The following is a 20,143-nucleotide window of genomic DNA, read 5'->3' as shown; positions in this document are numbered from 1 at the left end:
CTTTCTCTCTCTCCCACTCTCTCGAGGTTTGAATCACGCCTAGGAGGAATGTGCCTACTTTGTAACCTTTTTAGATGTAGTACTGATAAACAAGTGTTAAGAAGAAAGCAGACTATGTCTACAGTCCGTATACTGACTAAGTCTCAAGCCTAGAGTCCAAGATAGAAGGACGTGTCTCAAAACTACTGATGACGGTTTCCCACAGGTTTTCCAGCCAGTGGACAGGGACCCCATCGCTAACATTAAATTCCATCCAATGTCATCAATGCCACTGTCACTTCCCACTAAGTTCTCTGAGGCAGAATACCCAACCAGTCCAGAAAGTTAATTACCTTTTCAAATAATGACATTCAAATACTAAATTCACCATGTTAAGTTTCAGTTTCCTGCTTTCAGTAAACAACATTTATATAGTACCTTTCTGTTTTTTAATTCACTGGAATGTGGGCATTGCTGGCTAGGCAAGCATTTATTGCCCATCCCCAATTGCTCTTGTTTAGAGGGCATTTAAGAGTCAACCACATTGCTGTGGGTCTGGAGTCACATGTAGGCCAGACTAGGTAAGGGCAGCAGATTTCTTTCCATAAAGGACATTAGTGAACCAGGTGGGTCTTTACACCAATCGACAATGGTTTCATGGTTATCATTAGACTTTTTAATTCCAGATTTTTACTGAATTCAATTCAAATTCCACCATCTGCCGTGGCAGGATTTGAACCCAGGTCTCTGGATTACTAGCCCAGTGACACTGCGCCATTGCCTCCCCTCCAAGGGGCTTCATGAGAGTTACCAAACAAAATTTGAGATTGAGCCACATAAGGGGATATTAGGACAAGTGACCAAAAGCTTGGTCAGAGAGATAGGTTTTAAACTTTAAAATTTTAAGGATCTTTGCTGTTAGTTTTCTTAGTTACGGAAGTCCCTGTTGGAGTACTCCAAACTAGCTGATTCTTGAACACTAACTAAAATGGTAAAGAGAGCAGAGGCTTCTTTTGGAAGACAGGATGATTTTTACATGTTCCAGCATTCAGGCAAACTACTCTTGTTAAAAAAAAGTATAACACTGGTGTTAACAGAAGTAAAGCAAACAGCTATTTTAATTCTAAAAAGAATGACCCTGTCTTATGTCTTATACAGCGTTACAGTGTTCATAAAAGTTTACAGGTGTTGGCATTGCCAATGCTCTTATTAGAGAGGTGGATAATTAACTGTGTGACTCTTCTATATACGAACATGCGAAATAGGAGAAGTAGGCCATTTGGCCCCTCAAGCCTGCTCTGCCATTCAATAAGATCATGGCTGATCTGTTTGTGTTTCGAGTTCTACATTCCTATCTACCCCCAATAACCTTTGATTCCTTTGCAAAAATCTATCTACCTCTGCCTTAAAAACATTCAGTGACCCTGTCTCCACTGCCTCTTGAGGCAGAGTTCCAAAGTTGCACAAACCTCAGAGAAAAAATTTGTCCTCATCTCTGTCCTATAATGGTGACCCCTAATTATAAAACAGTGCCCCCTAATTCTGGTCTCACCCACAAGAAGAAACATCCTGTCCACGTCCAACTTATCAACACCATTCAGGATCTTATATACTTCAGTCAAGTCACCCCTCACTCTTCTAAATTCCAGTGGAAACAAGCCCAGCCTGTCCAACCTATCCTCATAAGACAACCTACTCATTCCAGGTATCACTCTACTAAACCTCCTCTGAACTGCCTCCAACGCATTTACATCCTTCCTTAAATATGGAGACCAAAACTGCACATAGTATTCGAGCTCTGGTCTCACCACTGCCTTGTATAACTGAAGCATAACATCCTTACTTTTATGTTCAATTCCTTTCAATAATAAAGGATAGCATTCCTTTAGCCTTCTTAATTACTTGCTGTACCTGCATACTAACTTTTTGTGACTCGTGCACTAGAACACCTAGATCCCTCTACACCTCGGAATTCTGCAGTCATTCTCCATTTAAGTAATACTCTGCCTTTTTATTCTTCTTGTCAAAGTGAACAACTTCACGTTTTCCCACATTATACTCCATCTGCCAGATTTTTGCCCACTCACTCAATTTATCTATATCTGTCTGTAAACTTCTTGTGTCTTCTTCACAACATACTTTCCTACCTATCTTTGTGTCGTCTGCAAATTTATCTTCCCTCATCTGGCGGAGTGAAAATGACAGTGTCTCAGTAGGAGCATTTCAGATCAAGAATAAAATAGTTGGAAAGCCATTGCATAGAAGAAAGGGGAAAAACATTAAATGGAAAGGTAATAAGCCAAAGCAAGAGCTTGGAGTGCGGAAAATGTACAATAAAGCAAATAATAAAAGAATAATAATTGCAAGACTTTACAAAAATAAATAAAAAATAAAGTAACGAGGGAATAATTCAGGATAATAAACGGCAATAAGATATGCAAAACAATTAAAATGTTACTAAAAGTAACTAGGTGGAAGCAGAAACATGCTACTAGATATGAAAGAAAAATAAAAATGGGAGTAAAGAAACAAACTGCAGAATAAAGTGAATCAAGCATGATTAAGATATTGAAGGAGTAATCTTCAGCCAAGAAAATCAAACAACTGTTATGTAGAAAGATGAAAAATAAACTTATAAACTAAAGGTTACATGGAAAGGCAAAGAAAGAATTGAATTAGTGTGAATGAAATACTGTATAGCAGCTATTTTCTGATGGGGATTTAATGTGGCACTTTTGGAAAAGCTCCAAATAAAATCTTTGCCAATTAAGTTGCAAGAAGTGGAAAACAACTGACTTCTTCCTTAAACACACAAATATTGTAATTTAGATATGCAGCTTCAAATGCAGTGTGCCAATAATTCTTTAGCTGATATATGGGAGGCTTGGAAGTAACATAATTGAGGGTTCAGAAGTCATCGTAAACCCTGAAGTCCAGTTGAAGAAAGTCATCAGAACATTTGTGTTACTGCTGATAATTCTCTCTCAGTAGTATCTGTTTCCTTTATGTTATACCTTTCTGTTGCTACAAGGATTTAGTAGAACCCTGTCAGTGATTCTAATACTGCCATGTTTTAACATTCACTCAACCAAAGAAAAAGTTACCAAAAGGGTAAGGAGTTTTCAAACTCTGCCCTTCCTGCTTTGGGATTCATTGTTACACGGTGCTCCGGCCACTTGTAGACAAATCAGAATGATACAGATGGCTTGAAATAGTGCCAAATACAAAGGCGTCTTGCAATTTACACAGTGCAGAAAGTTAGGATCAATAATATGCATTTCAACAAATAATGGTAAATTTATGTTACCCTGAAACAAGTTATGCAACTGTCCCCATAATTCAAAAATGAACTTTATTTTAAGGAATATTCCTCCTTTGATAATTTTAGCTAAAAAGTCATGAGAGATACAACCCCCCCGGAGTCTTAATTCATGGAATCAACACATGAAATTAATAGCTTTTTATTATTTTCTACTGCACAGAAAGGATTAGTGCACTGACTCTGCTTACGGAGAAAGGTTTTTTTTACTCGCCATGTTATCATTAGTGTTATAAAGGAAGATGTCTGTACCCTTAACAGTGTCTGTCACAGCTTGTGGCCCTGTATTAGAACAACTGGTTAAAACTGGACCGGAAGTAGACAACTTTGGGTATTTTATGACATTCTTCTGCTGGCGGGGAGTCCTATTGGTAGAAGTGCAGGTCAGGCAATCAGAGCAATTGAGCAGAATCTAAACCTGAACCATAGGATCAGGTGAAATGCTAGTATTAGACCTTTCCCAATATTAGTCACCATTGGCTTTATTACACTTGATTCTGTCAGTTTCTTGACATTCTGATTACATTAAAATTATCCCTATAATGTTACAGGTCTGCCTAAACTGCATGATCGCACCCAATGAGATCAGTTCTATTGTGTAGAATTCTTCTTGATGCTCCCTGACAGTACAAATGGAGACAGCAGCCAGAGAATGTCACTTTATAACCAGCAGTTCGAAAGCATCAACTGGGATAGCAAAGAGAAACTGAAAGAGACTCATACTTGTAATATGTAAGTTTACAAATCAGTAGACTATACTTTCCTTTCATCTGAGATTTTAATAATTACTCCAACTGGACATTTATGTAGCAATAATTCCATGGAGCGGGTTATTACACTGTGCTTGTCCTTTAGTTCTGCATTTGAGAGCAATTTTCTCAATAATTCATATGGCCTTTCCTTTAGATAGAGTTTATCTGGTTTTATATTCACATTTTTCCATTTGCATTGTCTTCACCATTTGATTAGTTTTACTCAGTTTTTAGTTTTGAGCTGTCTGTAGCTTCAGTCTTACAGAAGGGAGCTGCAAGCTAGAAATTTTAGGATTTTTTAGTTAGCTTTTAGTGACCCTAATGAAGTCACTGTCAACCTGAGTTTGAGCAAGATTGAATAAGTTGTTCCTCAGGGAGCAGTCTGCAGCTTGCACTACCGTTCCATCTGCAACCAAGGGATCAGGTTTAGTTCAGTTCAAACTCGTGATAAAGTCTTGAGAAATACCTTGTACTGTCATCAGGAGGAATTTGGAATTCCAGATTATATAGTTATTGACCCTATTATACGCAAGTTATTCTTCTGAAAATGGAAGAGGAGTCAGGTTATCACACCTGATCTATAATTTCTTCAGGGGTCAAGGATTTACTAATTTACCCTCAAGGTGATTTATATATTTGCAACTAGGCACAATGATTGCCCTGAACCTTTTGGATATTGGGACTGCATTAAGAAAATACAGTTGTTGACTTTAATTCATTAAGTATTTCTCACAATATTATAGGTTCACTGATTTAGTAGGTTATTCATTACCTATTTAATCACTTCAAACACACCAGCTGGCACCATTTTTTCTGTATGCTGTACCAGTTTGAGGAAGACTACTGATACTTCCTCCACGTCTTTAATTTAAAGGCTGGTATCACAACAACGTGTTGTGTGCAATGTGGAATATTAATCGTTAGTTTCATTAGCTGGTGTAATGCTTTGGATTATTTTAAAAAAGGAAAAGAAACACCTAGAACTGCAAAACACATTGTTTTACAATGGCTGCATAAGTCGCTTGCCTACAGATTGGCCAGATTTCGAGAAGCCTCTGAAAGCGGATTACCAAGGGACATGCCTAGGTTGTTCCGCCTGATGGACTTCACAAGTGCTATTGTGTGAACTTTCTGCAAAACATAAGGAACAATAGGCCGCCAAGCTTCCTGACTCAAGGCGTAAAATATTTTGCTTGGCGGGCGGGTGCGCTCCCGACCCGACCGAACGTAAAATAAAGCGCAATGACGTCGGCCGAGTGTCCTGACATCATCGTGCACTCACGCAATATTTCGGTCGGCAGGCGCGTGCCGGAGTCGGCAGCACACCCACTAACAATTAAAAGGCCTATTAAGGCCATTAAAAAGTTAACTAAAATGAGATTTTCGCTGCCTGTCCAACCTTACGGTTGGTGGACAGGCGATAATGCCAAGCAACCTTTGCACTTTTTTGGAAACCTCATTCACGGGCAGGATGAGGTTTCCAAAAAGCTAATAAAAATAAAATAAAAACTTTAATTTTTCATTAATAACATGTCCCTGCTCATGTGACAGAGTCACATGAGGGGTCATGTTTCAGTACATCTTAATTTTAAAAATTACTTTTTCATATATCTCCATCTCCCTGAGGCAGCGCTCTACCTCAGGGAGATTATGTAGCGTGCACTCACGTGCATGTGCTTGCCCGGCTCGCAATCCTCCCCCTGCCCGCACAGGCAGCTCTGAGTGCTGTCGCTCGCGTTTCACGCTGGGCGGGCCTTAACTGGCCCACCAGTGTGAAATTGCCTTCCGGGCCAGATCGTGGGCAGCTTTCCGCCTGCCCCCTGCCTGCCCGCGCTGAGCCTGCAGGCCAAGGGCAAAATTCTGCCCCAGAAACTGCCAGGAACAAGGAAGGACTAACAAAACTCATTATGCAAAGAAGGCACTAAGGACCCCTGTCTGTTTTGATGGCATCTTGAGAGCTTTGATAATGGGAGATCGAAGCTCCTTCATTAATATGGATTGCCCTCCATTGTGTGCCAATAGCCAGCTGTCATATGATCAGAATTCCACTTGTGAAATGCTATGATTATAAGGCTGTCTGTTTGTTACAGCAGAGGAGTCTGCAGAAGGCACCAGTAACATCCAGAAGAAGACTTCAGAATATAACATCATCTCTCTCTCCCTGCTATTCCTAAGTTTGGGGCCTTTTCTCAGTTACATTTTGGAATGCATCACAAAGGTAGAGAATTTTAATCAAAAGGAACTTAAAGTGCCATAGCATCCACTTTGGAAAAAGATTATTGTGGTTTAGAAGAGACTGTCTTCAGAAAAACAACCACGTACATCGGCCGCAACACCCATAGAATTTCAAGGCTACCAAAAGGAATGTTGGAACTTATATTATGGGGAGGTGATGGCGTAGTCGGACTGTCGCTGGACTAGCAATTCAGAGACCCAGGGTAGATGATGGAATTTGAATTCAATAAAAATTTTGGATTAAAAGTCTAATGATGACCATGAAACCACTGTCAATTGTTGTAAAAACCCATCTGGTTCACTAATGTCCTTTTTCGGAAGGAAATCTGTCATCCTTACCTGGTCTGGCCTACACGTGACTCCAGACCCACAGCAATGTGGTTGACCCTTAAATGCCCTCTGATATGGCCGAGCAAGCCACTCAGTTGTAACAAAACCGCTACAAAAAAGGAATGAAATCGGACGGACCACCCAGCATTGACCTAGGCACTGGAAACGACAACGGCAATCTCAGCCCTGTTGACCTTGCAAAGTCCTCCTTACTAACATTTGGCTAATGCCAAAATTGGGTGAGCTGTCTCACAGGCTAGTCAAGCCTGACATAGTCATCCTCACAGAATCATACCTTACAGATAATGTCCCAGACACCACCATCACCATTCCAGCAGAGGTGGCGGCACAGTGGTATACAGTCAGGAGGGAGTTGCCCTGGGAGCCCTCAACATTGACTATGGGCCCCATGAAGTCTCCTGGCATTAGGTCAAATATAGGCAAGAAACCTCCTGCTGATTACCATGTACTGCCCTCCCTCAGTTGATGAATCAGTGCTCCTCCATGTTGAACACTGCTTGGAGGAAGCACTGAGGTGGCAAGGGCACAGAATGTACTCTGGGTGGGGGACTTCCATGTCCACCACCAACAGTGGCTCTGTAGCACCGCTACTGACCAAGCTGGTCGAGTCCTAAAGGACATAGCTGCTAGACTGGGTCTGCAACAGGTGGTGAGGGAACCAACAGAGGGAAAAACATACTTGTCCTCATCCTCACCAGCCTACCTGCCGCAGATGCATCTGTCCATGACAATATTGGTAGGAGTGACCACCGCCCAGTCGTTGTTGAGACAAGGTCCCACCTTCACATTGAGGATACCCTCCATCTTGTTACCACCGTGCTAATTGGGATAGATTTCAAACAGATCTAGCAACTCAAGACTGGGCATCCATCAGGAGCTATGGGCCATCAGCTGCAGCAGAATTGTACCTGTCCACAATCTGTAACCTCATGGCCCGACATATCCCCGACTCTACCATTACCTTCAAGCCAGGGGATCAACCCTGGTTCAATGAAGAGTGCAGGAGGGCATGCCAGGAGCAACACCAGGCATACCTAAAATGAGGTGTCAATCTGGTGAAGCTATAACACAGGACTACTTGCGTGCCAAACAGCATAAGCAGCAACTGATAGACAAGCTAAGCAATCCCACAACCAACGGATCAGATCTAAGCTCTGCAGTCCTGCCACATCCAGTCGTGAATGGTGGTTGACAATTAAACAACTCACTGGAGGAGGAGGCTCCACAAATATCTCCATCTTCAATGATGGAGGAGCCCAGCACATCAGTGCAAAAGATAAGGCTGAAGCATTTGCTAGAATTTTCAGCCAGGAATGCCAAGTGGATGATCCATCTCTGCCTCCTCCGGAGGTCCCCAGCATCAAAGATGCCAGTCTTCAGCCAATTCAATTCACTCCACGTGATATCAAGAAATGGCTGAAGGCACTGGATAGTACACAGGCTATGTGCCCTGACAATATTCTGGCAATAGTACTGAAGACTTGTGCTCCAGAACTTGCTGCGCCCCTAGCCAAGCTGTTCCAGTACAGCTACAACACTGGCATCTTAACGGCTATGTGGAAAATTGCCCAGGTATGTCCTGTACGCAAAAAACTGGACAAATCCAACCTGGCCAATTACTGCCCCACCAGTCTACTCTCCATCATCAGTGAATTCATGGAAGGGGCCATCAACAGTGCTATCAAGAGGCACTTGCTTAGCAATAATCTGCTAATCAGGGGGAAAACTCTCCGCTGGTTGGAGCCATACCTAGCACAAAGGAAGATAGTTGTGGTTGCTGGAAGTCAGTCATCTCAGTTCCAGGACATCACTGCAGGAACTCCTCAGGGTAATGTCTTCGGCCCAACCATCTTCAGTTGCTTCATCAATGATCTTCCTTCCATCATAAGGTCAGAAGTGGGGATGTTCGCTGATGATTGCACAATGTTCAGCACCATTCGCGACTCCTCAGATACTGAAGCAGTCCATGTCCAAATGCAGCAAGACCTGGACAATATCCAGGCTTGGGCTGACAAGTGACAAGTAACATTTGCACCACACAAGTGTCAGGCAATGCCAGTCTCCAACAAAAGAGAATCCAATCATCTTGACGTTCGATGGAATTACCAATCACTGAATCCTGCACTATCAACATCCTGGGGGTTACCATTGACCTGAAACTGAACTGAACTAGCCATATAAATACTGTGGCTACGAGAGCAGGTCAGAGGCTAGGAATTGTGCGACGAGTAACTCACCTCCTGACTCCCCAAAGCTTGTCCACCATCTACAAGGCACAAGTCAGGAGTGCCTGGATGAGCGTAGCTCCCACAACACTCAAGAAGCTTGACACCATCCAAGACAAAGCAGCCCACTCGATTGGCACCACATCCACAAACATTTACTCCCACCACCACCGACGCACATTCACAACAGGGTGTACCATCTAAAAGATGCACTGCAGGAATTCACTAAGGCTCCTTCGACAGCACCTTCCAAACCCATGACCACTACCATCTAGAAAGGGCAGCAGATAGAAGGGAACACCACCACCTAGAAGTTCCCCTCCAAGTCACTCACCATCTTGACTTGGAAATACATCCTGTTCCTTCACTGTCGCTGGGTCAACATCCTGGAACTCTCTGCCTAACAGCACTGGGGTGTACTCACACCACATGGACTGCATCGGTTCAAGAAGGCAGCTCCCCACCACCTTCTCAAGGTTAGTTAGGGCTGGGCAATAAATGCTGACCCAGCCAATGAAGCCCACATCCCATGAATGAATAAAAAATACATATATTTCTTTTTTATTTCATGGACTTTTATTCTTATCAATTCCACCTCCTCCACCCTGTAACTTATTCTGTTTTGCATGCTCGTGTGTGTGTGTACATGTCATGGGATTTGGGATGTGTTTTTACCTTTTTAGTAAGTCTTATACTTCTACTGGAGTGAGTTTTAACAATAAAACTATCTTCATTACTTGTTAATGCAAGAGATCTGGCTGGTTTATTTCTTCATAGAGATGTACGTCAAGTACATACTGAATAAAAAAATCGCAACTTTTAAAAAATTCAAACTATGTTATAGCGCAGCCTGAGGAGTGGGAGAAAGGAATTTATTCACCCCTCTGGACTTGGTCATATCACTTGATCTTGATTCCACACACCCAGTACATTGATAAACCATTAGAGATGGGAGAAGATACATTGAATATGAGTGACTGCTACTTTTCTTTGTAGTTATTTGCACTTAAAGTAAACCTTAGCTTCATTCATTTCAACAAAGTTGTAATTTCTGACAAAAATCACGTTGTTTCCAATAGTTTGTCTGGAAATACTAGAAATACATGGAACATCTTTGGCAGAGTGATTTTATACTAATCTGCAGAATATCAAGAGGAAATTACACATTTTATTTAATTAATAGGAAGCATAGGATGCATACATTTACCAAAAGTACTGGGATGTTTTTATGCATTAAAGGTGCTACATAAATACAAGCTGTTGGGAAATGGAGATACATTTGAGATGAGTGCTATCAATTAGCATGTTAACATTTGATTTGGTTGCAAGATCAGACACAATGGGGTCAAGATCCATCAGCCTTAATGGTAGAACTAGGTAGAACTACACCAGTAAACTGAGGAACTAGAAGGCCAGCCAAATCTTAATTTTGGGCACAACCTAAAGTCACCATCCTCTGTACAGAAGAATGCTGCTTTGGAATTGTACAGAGACGTGGACTGGTGGAACTACGGGCCACTTAAACATGGCTCCTGATGTCAGTATGGGCAGGATTGAGTGGAGGGATTTCGCACAATGGAAATTTCTACACAATACACTGCAGCAACTCACCAAAGCTCCATTGACAGCACTATCCAAACCTGTGACCTCTAGAAGAACAAGGGCAGCAGACACATGGGAACACCACCATCTGCAAGTTCCCCTCCAAGTCACGCATCATCCTGACTTAGAGCTATATTGCCATTCCTTCACTGTTGCTGGATCAAAAACCTGGAATGCCCTTCCCAGCAGCACTGTGGAAGTACCTACAGCAGGTGGACTGCAGTGGTTCCAGAAGATGGCTCACCACCATCTTCTCAAGGCAATTAGGGATGGGTCAGAGACGCTCACATCCCAGGCACGAATCAAAAAAAGAAATTCTTGGGCTTTCGACTGCCCAGAGATCTGGACACTATGGTGAACGTAGTGTACAGATCAGCCAAGGAGGACAAGTGGGGCCCAGCCGGGGCTCCTGGAAACGAGTACTGGAATGTTTTAACTGGTTATTCTTTTAACGGGTCAATCATGGTGATGCCTACTCCGAGGGGCAGGAAGCTGCTGGTGGCTCTCCCAATCTGCTCCCACATTTACTCCCACTTCCATAGTGGAGATGTAAGCTTCACCCATACTGGTATGGGTAACCACCCCCCAACTCCCACAACTGTACAGAAAATCTAATATCCATTAGCTTGTCTGTAACTGATAGTTTTATTTGAATAAATTTATTATATGTTACAATTACATGCTCTTTTTCCAAGTTTATACATATTAAAAATGTTAATTAGTGGACCATTTCCTAAATGTTTACAATGTTATGATGTTAATGTGACCACTAACGGTTAAGGCCAGAATCTTCTGTTCGGTGTGCGGGGGCGGGCCCCGCATACCGATGCATAAAATGATGCACGGTGATGTCGGGCATGCGTCCCGACATCACCGCGCTTCATTCAGATCTTCCATTCGGCGGACGCGCACTGGAGTCAGCTGCGCGCCCGCTGAACTGTCAAATGCCAGTTGAGGCCATTTAATAGCCAATTAGCCTTATTGAGAAAGCGGCCCATCCAACCTTAAGGTTCATTTATCATGAGACCTCATCTACGGGCGGGATGAGGTTTCATGAAGGGTTTATTAATTAAATAAAAACTTTTATCAAAATTCATAAACATGTCCCAGCTCATGTGACACTGTCACATGAAGGGGCATGTCTGAATATTTTTTTTTCTTTTTCTTCAATGTTTCATAATTAAATTAATCTCCCTGAAGCAGCTCCGTGCCTCAGGGAGATTTCTGCGCTCTTTCGCGTGCATGCGTGAAACAGCGCAGGCCCCGGCTCTCCCTCCTTCCCCTGCACAGGTAGCGCTGAACCCGATGAGGAGAAAATTCTCCCCTAAGTGTCAGTGCTTCTATAGTAAGATTTTAATATTGACATTAAGTTAGTCCAAGTGACATATGATTTACCCATATTATTTTTAAATATCTCTGAACTTTTTTTCATAAGAAAATTCACTTTGGATATGTCAGTGGTGATTGCCACTCAGTAGAGTTAGCAGACCTTTGAAGATCTGGTAGACTGATCTATTGATATGTATGGGAGGATTCGAGGTGGGGGTGGTGGTAGTGGGAGCAATGATTCTTTTGGAATCATTTTTGTTTGATATCTTGTTAATTTCTGTCCCAAATATGATAAGTTTCCAAAAAAAATCAAACTCAGTGCAATTTTTGGATTAAAATCAATTTAAAAATTGACGAAGTGATGATATTAGGCTAGACTTAAAGTTGATAAATCACCAGGGTCAGATGGGATTCATCTGAGGATACTGACAGAAGTGAGGGTGGAAATTGCAAAGAAACTGGCCATAATTTTCCAATCCTCTTTTGATACAGGAGTGGTGCCAGAGAACTGGAGAATTGCAAATGCTACACATTTGGTCAAAAAAGTGCGAAAGGATAAACCCATCAACTATAGACAGTCAATTTAACCTTGGGGGCGAGAACACGTTTAGAAATGATAATCTGGGTAAAAATTAACAATTGCTTGGACAAGTGTGGATTAATTAAGGAAAGCCAACGTGGATTTGTTAAAGTCAAATTGAATTTATATAACTTGATTGGGTTTCTTAATGAGATAACAGAGGGGATTGATGAGAGTAATGCAATTGATGTTAATCGGCTTCCAAAAGGCATTTGATAAAATGCCACATAACAGACTTGCCAGCAACGCTGAAGCCTGTGGAATAAAAGGGAAAGCAAGGATATGAAGTAGGCTGAGTGACAGGAAACCAAGAGTGATGGTGTGTGTTTTTGGACTGGAGGAAGGTGTACAGTGGGGTTTCCTAGGGGTTAGTACTAGGACCACTGCTTTCCTTGATATATATTAAATGATCAAAAATGATTCAAAGGATGAGGCACTGCAATTATTTGGAAAGTTTGGAGAAGCTGGGGTTATTTTCCCTAGAGAAGAGAAGGTTGAGAGAATATATGATAGAGATTTTCAAAATCATGAGGGGTTTAGTCAGAGTAGATAGTGAGAAACTGTCCCATTAGTGGAATTGGCGAGAACCAGAGGACACTGATATAAAGTGAAAGGCAAAAACACTAATGGCAACATGAGAAAAATCATTTTTATGCAGCGCGTGGTTAGAATCTGTAATTCACTGCCTGAGAGTGTGGTGGAGGTAGATTCAATCATGGCTTTCAGAAGAGAATTGGATAAACACCTGAAGAAAAAAATTATAAAGCTACACGGAAAGGGCGGAGATGTGACTAGCTGAGTTGCTCTTGCAGAGAACGCGTATGGACACATCAGGACAAATGGCTTCCTTCTGTGCTGTATGACTCTACTCTAGTTATGCCTTTGTATCTTGAACATTTTAATATTGGCAACAGCCTAACAAAACTTTCCAGAGAACCTGCTGCATTTCAGAAGCTCCAAAAGCAACACTACCTTTGGGATAGATCATCACAATAATGTCAATTCAAGCCAAAGGAGATCTCTCTTCCTTCAAAGTATTAGTGAAATATGTTAATTTTTTAGTGAATGACATCCACTTCTGTGCATAATTTGGCAATTCTTTGCAATACTTTGCCAAACCCTTCAAGTTTTGTCAAAGGCTTGGTAATGTCACATAAATAGCCTACTTAAGACATGTATATTGCCACGCATTCTGGGACAGATAATAAATTTTTGCAAATATGTGTTACGGACAGGAGAGAGAGAAACCAAACTTCTTTATTCTCTCCTCATCTGTCCTTAAGCAGACGTGTTTTGAATTATTTTTAAAGTAGGCTGTGGCATGTTTCCCTAGTCCCTCAGTTTGTGTGATCTACTTTAATAATCACGCAGCAAACTTGTGTTATGATTCACTCAGAATGAGTGAATGGGGCGGAATTATTCACAACCTCACACACGCACGCACACACGGCCACACACGCACACACGCAGTAAGGCGGGATAGAAAAGAGAAAGATTTACAACTATGGGCAACAACAATAAGAGAACCACAGAGATGAATATTAGTTCACGTGATTTCCAAAGTCCAAGAAGTCAAAATCCAGAGGGTGCTTCCTTTGTGGCAGAGTTCAGTCCAGATGAATTCCTGATTGGAGGCAACAACATGAGTGTGCTTGAAACGAAAGATGATGTGGCATGATGGAGTTTTTGTGCTTAGACTGCTTGGCAGGCGAAGGTCAGAGACTTTTAAAAATCAAACAGGCTTCAAGGATTTGAGAGATGGTTGCCGGCTGCTTGCTCAGCCGGGCTGCTTTCCAGCTGGTGTTAAAATAGCAGTCTGAGAGTTTCTCAGTTCTCAAATGAATATAGAGGGCAGAATCTTCTGGCTGGCGTGCGGGTGACGGAGTCCGCACACCGGCGCTTAAAATGTCGCGCACTGATGTCGCACGAGCGTACCGACGTCAGTGCGCGGCATCGCGATATTTCGGTCAGCGGGCGCGCTATGCAGCGGGACGCTCGCCCGCCATTAATTAAAGGCGTTGTTAAGGCCATTAACTCTCCAATCGACCAGTATTTTGAGGGGCCCATGTGAACTTCGGCTCGGCGCACGGGCCCAACAGGCAGACGGGTAAGTGATTTCTTTACAAACCTCATCCAGTGGCAGGATGAGGTTTGATATCGGGTTTAAAAACTTTTAATAAAGTGTTTGTGTTCTTCACTAACATGTCCCATCTCGTGTGACATTTTCACATGAGGGGAACATATTAATGATTTTTAAATTTTTCTATTTTTAGAATTTCACAGAGTTTCAGCGATCCCCCTGCGGCAGCACTTTGCCTCAGGGAGATATGCGCTCTTTTGCATGCATGCACGAAACAGCACACTCTGACAGTTGGGGAATCCCCCCCCCCCACCAGCACAGGAAGTGCACAGCGCTTCCCATCGGGCGGCATGCTGGGCGGGCAAATGGCGGCAGGGCCCGTGACTAGTGACTGTGACTAATGGAGTTCCGCAGGGATCAGTGCTGGGACCTTTGCTGTTTGTAGTGTACATAAATGATTTGGAGGAAAATGTAACTGGGCTAATTAGTAAGTTTGCAGACGACACTAAGGTTGGAGGAGTTGCGGATAGTGAAGAGGATTGTCAAAGAATACAGCGGGATATAGATCGGTTGGAGACTTGGGTGGAGAAATGGCAGATGGAGTTTAATCCGGACAAATGCGAGGTAATGCTTTTTGGAAGGTCTAATACAGGCAGGAATTATACAGTAAATGGCAGAACCCTTAAGTGCATCGACGGGCAGAGGGATCTGGGTGTACAGGTCCACAGGTCACTGAAAGTGGCAACACAGGTGGCTAAGGTAGTCAGGAAGGCATATGGCATGCTTGCCTTCATTGGCACGGGTATTGAGTATAAAAGCTGGAAAGTCATGCTGCAGCTGTACAGAACCTTGGTTAGGCCACACTTGGAATATTGCGTGCAATTCTGGTCACCACATTACCAGAAGGATATGGAGGCGTTGGAGAGGGTGCAGAGGAGGTTTACCAGGATGCTGCCTGGTCTGGAGGTTATTAGCGATGAGGAGAGGTTTGAGAAACTCGGGTTGTTCTCACTAGAGCGACGGAGATTGAGGGGCGACTTGATAGAAGTTTACAAAATTATGAGTGGCATGGACAGAGTAGATAGTCAGAAGCTTTTTCCCAGGGTGGTAGAGTCAATGACTAGGGGACATAGATTTAAGGTGAGAGGAGAAAACTATAGAGGAGATGTGCGGGGCAAGTTTTTTACGCAGAGGGTAGTGAGTGTCTGGAATTCGTTGCCAGAGGAGATGGTGGAAGCAGGTACGATAGTGGTGTTTAAGAGGCAACTTGACAAATGCATGAATAGGATGGGAATAGAGGGATACGGACCCTGGAAGTGCAAAATGTTTTAGTTGACGGGCAATATGATCGGCGCAGGCTTGGAGGGCTGAAGGGCCTGTTCCTGTGCTGTACTTTTCTTTGTTCTTTGTTCTTTGATCGGCTGCCCACCCGCCGCTGAGTCGGTGGGGCCTGCCTGCCCATCAAGGGCAAAATTCTGCCCAGAGATTTCAAAAATGGTCACTCAAGTCATGTGACTTTTTTCTCCACAATGATGTCAAAAGGGATGTTCATCTATTGTATGGGACTGTTGTTTGGGTTCAGGACTGATAATGTCCCAGCCATTAGCTTTTGAAAGAGTTACCATCCATATTGAGGTTATGTTGGGAAGCCATTGTCTAGGCAGGCCCTCTGACTCTGCTAGAGGAGTAAGCAAATCAAGGTGCAAATGATGTCCCTTGTTGCCTCAATGGTCCCCTTTTGAAATGGACCTGGATCGGCCCATGTGTGAGATAGGTCTGTTAAAAATTCTGCAGGAATAACGAGTTTCAATCTGAATGCCCTGGTTTGGTGCGAAATTCCACAATAATGAGAGGAGAATTCTTTTGTTCTTGTAATTCCTGTTGGTAGCTTCCAGAACAAAGGGCCAATCCTGTGGTCATGTGACTTGCAGCAGCCATTTTTTGGTTCAGCAGAAAGTCCATTTTAAAAATAGCAAAAAATAATTAAAATCTGATACAGTTTTGGATTTCTTTTCAGGTCTTATTGACATAACATATGTTCATGCCAAAAAAGATGCTAGTGAAATAAATCACAGGTGGCTTCCAAAATCTTTGAATATGTTTTCAAAGTAGACACTAGAAGGCCAGTTCAATTTGCCGGGACGTGGAAAGGTTTCAGTTGGCATCTGCACAAACTGTAACTATTGTTTTTACGTGAAGCTTCCAGAACAGACTTGGACAAGTAATAGATTGATACTGCTTTTATTTCACATTTTCCGCAGTATAACTTCAACCATTGGCAAAGTCTAGTTTCAATAGTTCCCAACTGATCCTAGTGGCATAGGTTGGATCTTTACTGGGAGAAGGGATATTGGAATGTGAGCTTGCCAGACCAAACAAAACTAATTCAAAAGATCTATTTTAGAAATAGCAATTTCATAATATGCCGCAAATAGAAGCATTACTTCCATTTATCTAACAATTTAAATAAGGCTAATGAAAAGAAAATACAGTCTTGTCAGCAAAGGTTCTAAAGCACAAAATTCAAATACTGGTTAGGTGCTTCTTGTCTATCAATAACTTCACTACTATTCACTTAAATAGCTAGGTGGTCATTCAGAAGCCCAACCCAACTAATTGGTTTTCACTAATTGAGTTACAGAACTGACTAGGCTGGAAGAACATCATTGTTTTTGTGCATTATCGAGTAATTTAAAGGGCGTTCTTATGAAAGAAGGACTGGACCAATAAAAGAAAAAAAAAATCACAAAAATTCTAGGGAAAGTGTTTGAACATACCGAACATTCCTCTAACAACAACGTTGTTGCAATACTGCGATTGGTTTAAGCGTCCTTCAATTTAAAAAAAAATTCTTTAGCTGTCACAGGGGTGGCCAGCAACATCATACTGTTACAAGCTCTTGGGCCTGTAGTAGCATTTTCCTTCCCTCCCTCCCCTGAAAGGGTTTTCCCAATGCAGGGGGAAATAACACCATAACACCTGTATAACGTATTTGCCAGCAAAATTGGCAAGTGTGGGGGCAGGGTACAGGTCTAAGGCAGCAGTAGTTTTGTCCCACCAAAGATTCACCAGCTTAGGGGCCAGAGTTCAAATCGCAGTAGAATATATGGGCACGATGGTGACCTTCTTCATTTGATCACATTAGAGGGTCAGCTTTCTTAGCTCTTTGGAATATCACAGACCTGCACTGCTTACACTCTGCTTCAATGATTGATCCAAAGGAGACTCACAGCACCAGGTGTTACAACGTCATAAAGAAACTAAATTTGGAACACATAAACATGTGAAAACAAACATAGAAAATTAAGGTAAAGTATTTGGATGACGAATAAATATAAATAAAAGATATTTGAACTAAAAGAGGATGCATGAAATATCCAAAAAGAGCAAGACAAGCTAGGCTAATATTATGAGTTAAATTTGTCATTAGAACTGGAGAAAATTTCTAACTGAAACTTTCACCTATCTTTTTCTCTTTCAGGTGCTCATGAACACTTTGTGCATTTCTCAGATTTCCTGTTTTTGTTACATACTTTAGCTATAACTGTGAATGTTAGGAGAGTCAGCTAGGGCACCAATGTCATATGATATTGTTGGTAGTCACTTGGATAGCCTATACAACTACTTAGGATCAAAAGCCTGATACTTTTGGCTTGAAGATTAATGATATTGCTAGCAAAACTGCATTTTTTTAGGTTTATTAAATTAGCTGGGGATGGAGATTAAAGATTTTATAGTAGATTCCTGTATAGATGGTACAGGAAATGTTTGTGCAATAGAAACTTTTGCACAACGATACATTATCAATTCTGCAATTGAAAATGTTTTCATCAAAATCTTAGGTGGGCTGCATATACATTTTGCATTGCTTCACATCTGGACAAATACAGTATCTGGTTGTCACAGAATGCAATATTTTAGATTGCCCACAGTTAGCAGTTAGATTTGGCTCTTTAAACACAAAAAGGAAAAATAATAGACATGTGGACTGAATGCAACAATTAAGATCAAATACAGTCACAAATTGTATAATGTAGCAAACAGCAACAGCAAAGCTTCTAGATGCAGTAACTGAGTAAATGAGTCTTCACTTACTAGCCTTCATTGTACTATTTTTAATAAGGTGTGGGTCACTGACCCATTCCTGGAAAAATCCAAGATCACAGGGACGTTGACCCCAATTGACCAATGAACAGATTTTACAAGCCAGCTAGCATTAATCTTCTAGTCCTGTCTGATGTGACAAACTACTGACCGCAAAATTCAAAGGTAGACTTTGATTAGTGTCCCATGATGGTGGATGTCGCTGGTGCGACATCCTGCTTTCAGTTAATGAGGGTATTACAAAGGTAGACTGCATACTGAGTGATGGCTGAATCCTCCATCTCCCACTTGCCTAACTGAAAGCAGTCAACAATTAATCCACTGAAAGTCAGACACACAGTCATCTTGAACATGTCCGTTCATCAAGCCTTCCCTTCTGAGTATAACCAGTCATAACTGCATATTTAATCCAACAAAATCAAATTACTTCAAAGGTTTATGCCCCTATATATTTCTTATGAACCTTTTAGTAGCTTTGCTCCTATTATGTGCTTTTTGATATTTAGCTATGGAAATTGGCCATTTCACAATGTGTCAGATGAGATAGTGATTTAAACCTAAACTTTAAAAGAACAAAGAGAAACTGCTATTCTATAAAGTACAAAAGTGATAAAAATAAAAGGTAAAACATCAAAAAAGTGACATTAAAATATGAATAGTGCATTTTTCCACGTATTTGTAAAATTAAGTCTGTATGATTGGATGCACAGAAACTGAATTGGTGTTTTGTAATTTTACAACACTGTGTAATCTGTGTTCCTCATTCACCAGGAAATCTTTTTAAAAAGTTCTTTCAATAATAAGTGCCACAAATAGAATCATATTCAGTAACAATCCAAGAGCAGAAGCATTCTAAATTTCATTCAGATTATATACGAAGCTGGTTCAAAAGTTCTTTTTTATCTCAGTATATGTTTATAGTAACATCTACTATTCATTTTTCAGTACTCTCAGACAGAAATAGCATCTATCGCTTGGAAGAAGCATTGAAGCTTGGCTCGAAACTTTAGTCTCTGCTGCCAAGCGTATGCCATTGGATGACAAACGCACATCACTAGGAAACTACATGGTGCAAAGTAAACCCCTGATCAAGAAACGTAGAACAAAGGCAGATGCTGCTCATAAATAATAGTGATTTTTATATACAAAGAAATGAAAGCAAACTGTACGGTTGGTTTAATTTCTTACCTTACCATACTTTTGTGCATACGATCCTGTGAGCAAAGAATGAAAGATGATGATAGTCTCATCTAGATCCCAGACAAATACTCGCTGTAAATGCAGAGAAAAAAAAATCAGTGAAACAACACTTATTTTGCATTAATGCCACAAAGCATTTATTTTTATTGCTGATTGGTTTGTCATTTTTGTGCCTTCTGCTCTTAATTTGTTGCTGAATGTGACTCTATTCGTGAAACTTATTATTGAGGTTACTTTTAAAAAGGATTTCTTGGTGAATGAGGAAAACAGTTTAGTGTTGTAATATTACAAACCTATTTCCTTTAAAATACAGATATATATAATGATGCAATTTATTGTCCTCACAAGAATATTATGGGGAGAATTTTTCCTATGGCGGACGGGCCT

General features: G+C 41.4%; 1 protein-coding gene across 7 annotated transcripts in view; it reads right to left on the bottom strand.

Moving 5' to 3' along the window:
- eya4 (EYA transcriptional coactivator and phosphatase 4) overlaps positions 1-20,143 on the bottom strand; it is a 460,934-nt gene that overhangs the window by 88,165 nt on the left and 352,626 nt on the right. For all 7 annotated transcript variants that reach the window (XM_078542404.1, XM_078542397.1, XM_078542398.1 and 4 more), the window contains one exon: positions 19,745-19,828. In XM_078542404.1, the coding sequence (XP_078398530.1) occupies positions 19,745-19,828 (84 nt within the window). The remainder of the gene's footprint in view (positions 1-19,744; positions 19,829-20,143) is intronic.

The sequence above is a fragment of the Cetorhinus maximus genome, chromosome 5 (genome assembly GCF_964194155.1).
Source record: "Cetorhinus maximus chromosome 5, sCetMax3.hap1.1, whole genome shotgun sequence".
Classification (NCBI taxonomy): domain Eukaryota; kingdom Metazoa; phylum Chordata; class Chondrichthyes; order Lamniformes; family Cetorhinidae; genus Cetorhinus; species Cetorhinus maximus.
The sequence above is the reverse complement of the archived record's forward strand: the minus strand, read 5'-3'. Positions and strand labels throughout refer to the sequence as shown.